This window comes from Bison bison, unplaced genomic scaffold (assembly GCF_000754665.1).
Source record: "Bison bison bison isolate TAMUID 2011002044 unplaced genomic scaffold, Bison_UMD1.0 scf7180017864371, whole genome shotgun sequence".
In the NCBI taxonomy this organism is placed as follows: domain Eukaryota; kingdom Metazoa; phylum Chordata; class Mammalia; order Artiodactyla; family Bovidae; genus Bison; species Bison bison.
The window spans coordinates 15,099,235-15,108,939 of NW_011494943.1; the positions used below are offsets into that span (position 1 = coordinate 15,099,235).

Consider the following 9,705-nt stretch of genomic DNA (forward strand, 5'->3'; position numbering starts at 1 on the left):
CTTGAGAGCATGGGAATGGCTCCCTGTTATTATTTCTTACACCAGATAACATTTCTCTGTGCGTGAGAAGTTTGCACAGAACTCCAGGTGCCTGCAGTAAATAAGCGCCTAATCTCTGGGGTGGCGGGACAGAGAGCTATGTTTGCAAGCAAACCCTCAAGGACTGAGGCAGCTCCCAGAGCTGTGTCCTTCGGACAAAGGACCCCGTTCTCACGGGCAGCTCCCCGCACCTTGTGATTGTCCACGAGGAGGAGTGTGCTGCATGTTGTAACTTAACTGGATGTGTCGACTGTTTTTTATGCATTAACTGCCAGGATCAGTGTTCCATGGGGCCTACTTTGGGGAAATCAAAAAGTGGTAGAAGAATGGACAAGAGACAGAGGCATTTTCACTCTGGAGAAAATCCACATGTCCAATAAATACATGAAAAGATGCTCAACTTCATTAGCAATCGGAAATGTAAATCAAACCCACAAAGAGATTGGCAAAAATTAAGTCCAAATACACCAAGTATTGAGGAAAAGCTGGGTTGACAAGAGCAAGAGTATTGCTGGCGAGAGTGTAAACTGATACAACCTTTTTAGAAACCAATTTGGCATTTTTTCTCCTAAAGTCAAATGTTCATATACTCTGTGACCTCCAGTTCTACTCCTCAGTATAAGCTTTAGCGTAACTCCTGCATGTATGTGTCAAGGGACCCGTTCGAGTGTGTTTTCAGTAGCACAGTTCATCATAGCAACCCCAAAAGCCCATCAGCATTGAAGGATAGACTGAAGTTGTTCATAAGGTGAATATTACACAGTGTGGCTAAATACAGCAATATAGGTGAGTCTCAGACATATAAAGTCAATCAAATGAAGACTACAGTTTGCTGACAAGGCTCAGCTTTGCTCGACTGGGTTCTCCTTAGTGTAAGCGCTGCTGGAGACAAAACCCCATTTGGTTTCTTGCACCACTGGCAGCATCAGTTGTTTTGAAAGCAGATGTGTTTCAAACGTCAGGGACCCCCCACAAGGCGATACCAGAACATTGCTCAGCTCACACACTCCGCTGGCTCATGCTGAGCCAAGAGCCTCTGAGTCTTTGAAGACCTTTTCCTAACCAGAGGGCAGGTTTATGAACGCAGCCTATGAAATACGAGCTGGTCTAAGAGTCTTCATTTCAGTTAGACACACATCTGAAGAAAAGAGGATCCAAGAGAAAAGTACTGATAGTCCCTAAATAATACAGATAAAGTTAGATCTGGAAGAAGGACACTGAGCCTATTAAACTGAAGGAGAGCGATTGGCCTGCCATTTACTTTTTTGGGCATTTCCCATCAGGACCTCACCTGTGATGCCCGCATCCGAAGTGGCTGAGACCCAGCTTCATCTGCAGCTGAAGTGCACGGGGAGCAGGTCCCTTCTGCTGCCTGGGATGAGGGCCGAGACTCGATGGCTCTCTTCCCTGCCTGTAGCCCCATGTGTTAGCTGTTTTCTAGCTTCCCTTAGAAATGTCAGGGAATGACTGGTCTGGCCTCTTTTTTTTTTTTTTTTTTTAAATTTAATTAATTTATTTTGCTGTATGGGGTCTTAGTTGTGGCATGCAAATTCTTAGTTGTGGCCTGTGGGATCTAGTTCCCTGACTAGTGATTGAACCTGGGTCCCCTGTATTGGGAGCTCGGAGTCTAAGCCACTGGACTGCCAGGGAAATCCCTTGGCTGGCCTCTTGGTTTGCTCAAGAGGGAGACTCTTATGGCCAATAGTGAGATTCAACATTTGATCTTTGGGAATTATTTTCATCAGGATCTTAAAAATAGGACCCTAATTGCAGCTGGAAATCCAAGAGAACCCCCTACCCACCCATTTCCCTTCTCTTTTCTAAATGTGCCTTTCTCCGGACATCCTTCCCAGGTAAGAATTTCAGAGCTTTTAGCTATGAGCCAGCTAAAGCCACAGCTTTTAGCTATGAGATGAGCCAGTTGTTGGGAAGGACAAGCACATCAACTCAACTACGCCTGACCCTCATCCCCATCCACGTTTGTAGTTAGCCCTCACGCGTACTCTCAATATAGCGCCAGTGGCGGCACTGAACTGGTGAGCTTTTACTTTACCTTTCTCATCAAGCGGTGCTGGGACTGCTCCAGAGTCCAGATTTGGGTGTTTAGATGCCGGTCTCCTCATGGGTCTGAATTACCGTCTTCCTCATTCCCACCCCTGCCCCCAAGTTTCTCTGACTAACCTTTTTTTCTTTTCCTGTAGACCAATGAGGCGAGCTCAGAGTCGATAGCATCCTTCTCTAAGCCGGAGATCATGAGTAGCTTCCTGCCAGAGGGAGGGTGTTACGAGCTGCTCACCGTTATAGGTAATGTCTGAGACTGTCACGCTCCAGGGAACCGCAGCGGTCTTTTCAGCATCCTCAGATGAATGTGTGCCAGAAGCTGTCAGCCAGTTATCAGGATATGTGGTGACAAAACTGGCTTTTTGGGGAAGGTCTTCTGTGGTTTTCTTCTTCAAGGTATGGAGAAAGAGATCAATCACGTTTTCAGGAGAGGAGCTCTTTTTCAGTTTTTTTCTGCACACTCCTGGTGTCCTGGGCCATCATCAGTTAGGATAGGTGTCTGAGAAGGAACTGATGGAAGAAGAAAAAATCAAGATATAACAGAAGTGAAAGTTTTAATCTGAATTTTCTTTTAAAATCAAGTCTTTTTTTAAAATTGGGGAATAGTTGATTTCCAGTGTTGTGTTAATGTCAGGTGTGCAGCAAAGCATTTCAGTTACTCATATACATATATTCATTCTAAAATCAAGTCTCTTTAAAGAAGATGAAAGCTGGTATTGCTCTTGTCCCTGTTTACAGCCTTCTTCTCTTTTAGGCAAAGGATTCGAGGACCTGATGACAGTGAATCTAGCAAGGTACAAACCAACAGGGGAGTATGTGACGGTGCGAAGGATTAACCTCGAGGCTTGCTCCAATGAGATGGTGACGTTCTTACAGGTAATCGGAAAGGACTGTGACACTTGGAGGGTGGGCTCTTAGTCCCAGTAGTAATTACAAGGCATGTTTACATCTGTCTTCTGAAATAGCTGGCAGGAAACGAAGGTAGACCAAGCCAAGAAGTTAAGGAAGCTCCCAGTGAAGAATCTTGGACGTTTGGTATTAAGGATTCTGCAGCACTGCTCAGCCCGATGTATATTTCCCTCTTCTCTAGAGACGCATTGTGGCTCATGTATTCATGTATCTGTTATTCAGCGAGGCTAAGTAACTCGCCCCTGGTCACACACACACTAGTAAGTGACGAGCTCCACACTCAGACAGTCTCTTTTCTGGTGCAGGGAGGAGGGCCTGAGTCAGTGTATTTTAAGTACAGTTGGTTGGGCCCCTTCCCCTTCTTCAGTTACAGCGTTTTTCTGAATTCAACTCCTCTGAAGGTGCTCTGATACCAGTTCATATGTTCAGAGTAGTTTTGTGGGTCTCGGGGTGGGACAGAAAGTCAATCCTAGCTCAGTTATTTGGAAAAAGCATACCTGAGTTTGTTCGAGAGCACACTGGGTTCTGTGATTCTTTTCTTCATTCTGTAGAACTGTGGACAGGTTAGAAGGGGCTGGCTGTTTGGCCTTGGCTCATTTCCCAGAGGCCAGGACCCTGGAGTTTCTGCAGTTCTTTTGTGCAATTTTTTTTCACATCTTTTGTCCAAATTTACTTTAGAATTCCATCAGTCTTAGGCTTTCTATAGCTGCTGCTGAGGAGAGGAGCTCTCAACCTGAGGTCGCTGGAGAAATCTCTTCTCATGTTTAGTAGTTGTTCTTAAGGCACTCTTTCCACATTTCCGTTTCTAACAACACTTTCCTTTGTAATAGGAAAACATTTTTTGTTGTTGTTGTTTTCTTGTCTTAAAGAGGAGTTGTGTGCCTTGGCCCTTGAAGGTGAGCTAAGCTTTTAACTTCCCAAGTCTTCAGTCTGCAGTTTGTTTTCACGTCTCTGAGGCAGTGCACTGCCACCCTCTGCTGTCTCAGCAGTTGCCCTGGCGGTGGGGAATGGTTCTCAGGCCCTTTAGGACTGGCTGGCAGAGCCGGAGTTAGGCAGAAGCTGGTGGAGCAGGGCTGACTTCCCTGCAGAGACAGCAGAGCCCGGCTCCTCTCACCCCAGTCCCGGCCACTCCCGGGACTCTCGGTCCCCGTAGTGTTCACGCTGCCACTGTCACGTTGTGCCTTCTCCTCGGGGACCCTTGGTTCTTTTTTGTTTTTTTAATATTTATTTGGCTGCACCAGGTCTTAGTTGCAGCATGAGAACTGTAAGTTGCGACATGTGCGATTGAGTTCCCTGACCAGGGATCGAACCCGGGCCCCTGGCGTTGCAGAGTGTGGAATCTGAGCCACAGGACCACCAGGGCAGTCGCTGCCCCCTGGTTCTGACTGCAGCTCACCAATGCTTACAGGGGGAGCTCCACGTCTCTAAACTCTTCAGCCACCCCAACATCCTACCCTACGGAGCCACCTTCATTGCGGACAACGAGCTGTGGGTCGTCACGTCGTTCATGGCGTACGGTGAGTGGGCAGGGGGTCCTGGCGGAGAGGGGTTCTGTGCGCTCTGCCAGCAGCTCACTCATGCGCCGCCTACCTACCCTGTCCCCTCGGCCCTCTTCCTCAGGCTCCGCCAAGGACCTCATCTGCACGCACTTCATGGACGGCATGAGCGAGCTGGCCATCGCTTACATCCTGCAGGGGGCGCTCAAGGCCTTGGACTACATCCACCACATGGGCTACGTGCACAGGTGCTCGCTTTCGCAGGCCTCTCGGCCTCTCCACGAGCGGTGTCTGGGATCGTGAGCCCTCAAAGGAACGCTTGAAGGTTGAAGTCAGTGAAGCCAGAGGTTAAGTCGAGGCGCGAGTCCTGCCCTTGCCTCTGCTGGAGGCGCGGAGCATTTGCCCTGTCCGTGCGAAGCCGCTGACTTTCTCTTTACTGAGCAGCTTTTTCCTGAGGACGGTGTGAGGGGACTGACTATCCAATGTGGGCCTCTGCACCCACCCGTTCCCTCCTTGGAGCACCCCTGCTGGGGTGTGCGCCCCGGAGTCAGCCCTCAGCTGGGAGGCTCAGGAAAAGACAGATTGCTCAGTAGATGGTGTTGGGGAGAAGCAGTTCGGGGTAGGAAAGATGGTACAACCAGGACCTCTCCCTAATTCCATGTGCGGAGGAGTAGTTCAGATGTTTGCAAGGCCTAAATGCAAGCTCTAGGCTTACACAGAAGGAAATGCAAGGAAATATTTTTGTGACCTGAGGCACACCATAACTTCTAAATGTTTTACACACACAAAACATGAGGCCAAAAAAAACAATGGATTTGATTTGATTATATCAAGATTAAAGCTTTCTTTCCAATACAGGGCACCAGGGACAAAGTTAAGAAAGGAGTTAGAGTGTGGAAGCTGTTCATTTTGTCCAAAACCGATTTTGTGAATCCGTAAGAAAAAGATAGCAAAGCAATAGAAAAATGAGCAAAGGATATGAAGTTTATACAAGGGAAAACCCAAAACACTAATAATGGTCATATGAACACTCCAGAGAGGCTTTGCAGGTGGCACAGTGGTAAAGAACCCGCCTGCCAATGCAGGAGACCTAAGAGACTCAGGTTTGGTCCCTGAGTCGGGAAGATCCCCAGGAGTAGGAAATGGCACCCCACTCCAGTATTCTTGCCTGGGAAATCCTATGGACAGAGGAGCCTGCCGGGCTACAGCCCATGGGGTCACAAAGAGTCACACATGACTCAGCAAGAATTAGAAAATCAAATGAAAACAAGGTTATGTCACTTTATGCCCGTGGGGGGCCTGGCAGGGATTCAGAGGCTGGGTGAGGACCAGTGTGGTGAGGAGGTGGGCCTCCCATCCACATGGTAGAAGGTGGCCCCACACAGCCAGTCAGCGTCACTCAGACCCGGGGCCGTCGGTGCTGCGTCTGGGTGCACACCCCAAAGAAACCCTCCCACAGGCACCTCAGGGGATGTGTGCATAGACATCTGTGTTCATATTCGTGCTGATTAGAGTCAACATGAGTGCCCTTTCCTAGAAGAATGGATTAGTAAATGTCAGACCCCACTCCAGAGTGCAGGTGGCAATTAGAAGCAACAATGAGGTGTATACCATTGGCAACACAGTGGAGCTCAGAAACATAACCCTGAAACATGGGCTGCCTAACACAGTACCATTAGGTCAAAACAGAAAATGCGTGCGAAACAGTAGTACACTTTGTGAGAACACCTACAGACGGAAAGTACAGATTAAAGAGGAAGACACTAGAGGAAGCAGTGGTCTGTGAGCATAAAAGAGAACTTGAACAAAACATAAATAAGTTTTAAAACCTCGTAATGTGTAAATGGGGTCATGATGTTTTTTCTCTTTCCGTATGTTTGGAATTTTTCACAAAAATACATGTTCAGGTATATATAATATGTATGTATATGTGTACTCACATATTATATGTATATATATGTTGTTTAGTGGCTAAGTCACGTCCGATTCTTTTGCAATCCCATGGACTGTAACCCACCAGGCTCTTCTGTCCATGGGATTTCCCAGATAAGAATACTGGAGTGGGTTGCCATTTCCTTCTCCAGGGGATCTTCCTGACCCAGGGATCAAACCTGAGTCTCCTTCTTGGCAGGCGGATTCTTTAACACTGAGCCACCAGGAAAGCAATAATCTGTATGTATGTGTATAATACACACCCCAGGGGAGAGAGCTGACTGGTTCTAGTGTGTGAAGACAAAGGTTTGTGCTGTGAGGGCCTCCTCTGCCGCCTGGTGACACACACCCCCCGCCCACCAGGAGCGTCAAAGCCAGCCACGTTCTGATCTCCGCCGATGGGAAGGTCTACCTTTCGGGTTTACGCAGCAACCTCAGCATGATCAGCCATGGGCAGCGGCAGCGTGTGGTCCATGACTTCCCCAAGTACAGTATCAAGGTTCTGCCCTGGCTCAGCCCGGAGGTCCTCCAGCAGGTCGGTGCCCTGGATCTCAGGAGCCCCTGCCCCCACCGACTTGTGATACCACCCTCCAAGGAGGCCTTCAAGAAGTTCTAGGGATGGGGGGGCGCCCTCTGCTTCTGAGCGGAGTCGGGGGTTCTTGGAAAGAGGGCTCCCCTGTTGGCCGGTAGACCTGGGAGGCCCCTTGCAGCACAGGTATGCTGTGTCCCTGGCAGGTGATGCCATTACCCCTGGCGGGTCCTGAGCTGCACTGAGACTCCCTTCAGAGATGCTCCCATCTTACGGGAAGAGAGAGCACCAGATTCTCGAGCATTTGGCGCTCTGCATCCCTGCTCTAAGCGGGGCACTCCCCCCTGCTCCCACACAGCCTTAGCCAGACACTCTTTAGTTCTAAAATAGCAGCAACTCCTCAGCGTACAGGCGAGGGAAGCCTCGCAGCTCATCCCAGTTTGGGGAGTTTCTGCTCCACCTGCTTCTTTGTCTAAGAACAACAACCAAGGCTCCAGTGGAGTGACCTGTGGCTCTTCTCTCCTGATATAGAATCTCCAGGGTTACGATGCCAAGTCTGACATCTACAGTGTGGGAATCACGGCCTGTGAGCTGGCCAATGGCCACGTCCCCTTTAAAGACATGCCTGCCACCCAGGTGAGCCTGCAGCTAGGGATCTCCTTCTGTCCTCCTTTCCTGTCTGCCCCCCACAAATGCTTGTTGAGGACCTCACACTCTGGACACCAGCCCGAGATGCTAGGATGAATACCCCAGGCCTTTCCTCCAAGAGCCCCAGTGTGTGTGGAGAGGGTATAGTTGTGTGACTGTTCACTTGTGTCTGTGATAATTGTGGTGGAAATGGAGCCTGGGAGGTGGGGGTCACAGAAGTAAGCGCTGCTCATGATCACAGGCCTGGAGCCCACATACCAAGTGTCTATTTTACTTTTAAACTGACATTTCCCCCCCTCCACCCAATTTTTGGCTGCACCACATGGCATGTAGGATCTTAGTTCCCCAGCCAGGGATTGAACCCATGCCCCCTGCAGTAGAAGTGTGGTCTTAACCAACTTGACCTCCAGGAAAGTCCCTGAGAAGTTTTTCAAGTTTATAAAATATGTTTTGTTTTTTTACTTTGATCAGTATACCTGAAAGCTGTTGTTCTTCAGATACTAAGTCATGTCCAGGTCTTTGCAACCCCATGGACTGCCACACGCCAGGCTTCCCTGTCCTCCACTGTCTCCCGGAGTTTGCTCAAGTTCATGTCCATTGAGTCGGTGATGCTGTAGAAGGCCGACTTCTAATTTAGAATTAGACTTCTCAGGTTCAGTGCTACCACTTTCCAGTCAGTACCTTTGCAATCTCCAGCCTCCTTCTGTTCATGCTCCCTCCGCTTTTTTTAATTTACTTATTTTTAGTTGGAGGATAATTGCTTCACAATAGTGTGTTGGTTTCTGCCGTATATCAGCATGAATCAGCCATCAGTGAACACATGTCCCCTCCTTCTTGAACCTCCCTCCCACCTCCCACCCTGTTCACGCCCCTTTGAACTGCCTGCTGCCCTTGGCTTCTTAGCACACATGCAGCCAGGAGTCTGTATTGTCTCCCTTGGAGCTGGACTCAGGGAAGAGACTTATCCAGATCTTGCCAAGTCCAGGAAGTGGACTTGGGCTCTTTGGGCAAGGATTACCTGGGGCCAAAGTTCCTGGAGCATGATCTCGACCTGGAGGAGGTGGTGGGGGCCGGAGGGGGTGGGTTGTGCCCGTTGAGTAAGCCTCTCCTTGAACCCACAGATGGCCTGCCCCGTGGGGACACAGGCGGCTGGAGAGGGGCCAGAGGGCAGCTCTAGAGGAGGGAAACCGGGGCGGCTTCCGGGAGGGGACACTTGAGACTTGAAGGCAAATAGGAATTAACTAGGTGAAGAATGGGAGCTTCCAGTGGAAGGAAACTTTTCAGCAGAGGGAACAGCCTGTGACAGACCCAGTCAAGAAAGCACAGAATCTGAGGACAGGAGGTAGTCATATGGCTGAAGTGTGAGTGCTTCTGCGGGGCTGCCAGGTGGCGTGGCTGGAGAAGGAAGCCCAGGCAGGTCACGAGGGCCTTTGTGGTCCAGGCCAGCATGTTCCGTTCCTGTCCTAGGGCATGTGGAGAACTGTCAAAGGCTTCTGAGCACAGGAGTAATAGCATCAGATGCGTGTTTCAGAAAAGTGAGTCTCGCACATGGATGAGCTCTGATGGACTAGACAAGAGGGTGTGGATGTCTGTCTAGGTACAGAGTCGAGAAAATCAGAGTAAGACAGTGACAGGCCTTTTCCCACTTCTGTCTTTGCTGCCCCTGAATCACTCATGTGTTTGGGGAAAAGTGGACTTGTGAAGGAATTCTAGTCCTTCCGGGGGCCTCTCCAGCCCGGCCCTGGCTCTGTCCTCCCCAGATGCTGCTGGAGAAGCTGAACGGCACGGTGCCCTGCCTGCTGGACACCAGCACCATCCCCGCCGAGGAGCTGACCATGAGCACCTCGCGCTCCGCGGCCAACTCGGGCTTGAGCGAGAGCCTGGCCCCCAGCACCCCCAGGACCTCCAACGGCGACTCGCCCTCCCACCCCTACCACCGCACCTTCTCGCCCCACTTCCACCACTTTGTGGAGCAGTGCCTTCAGCGCAATCCGGACATGAGGTGCACCTGTGGGGCTTGGGGTGGGCCTTGCGGGGAACCCGGGGCTGGGGCGGGTGTTGGAGAGGACGCACCTGTCCCAGAAAAGTCTG

At 50.1% G+C, this 9,705-nt stretch overlaps 1 protein-coding gene across 19 annotated transcripts in view; it reads left to right on the plus strand.

Annotated features, from left to right (window-relative positions):
- STRADA (STE20-related kinase adaptor alpha) overlaps positions 1 to 9,705 on the plus strand; it is a 29,009-nt gene that overhangs the window by 17,726 nt on the left and 1,578 nt on the right. For 18 of the 19 annotated variants that reach the window (XM_010856438.1, XM_010856440.1, XM_010856439.1 and 15 more), the window contains 7 exons: positions 2,241 to 2,343; positions 2,855 to 2,976; positions 4,418 to 4,526; positions 4,630 to 4,753; positions 6,801 to 6,972; positions 7,498 to 7,602; positions 9,375 to 9,616. In XM_010856438.1, the coding sequence (XP_010854740.1) occupies positions 2,241 to 2,343; positions 2,855 to 2,976; positions 4,418 to 4,526; positions 4,630 to 4,753; positions 6,801 to 6,972; positions 7,498 to 7,602; positions 9,375 to 9,616 (977 nt within the window). Of the gene's footprint in view, positions 1 to 1,627; positions 2,076 to 2,240; positions 2,344 to 2,854; positions 2,977 to 4,417; positions 4,527 to 4,629; positions 4,754 to 6,800; positions 6,973 to 7,497; positions 7,603 to 9,374; positions 9,617 to 9,705 lie in introns of those variants that run through there. The other variant, XM_010856450.1, reaches the window with a different exon arrangement.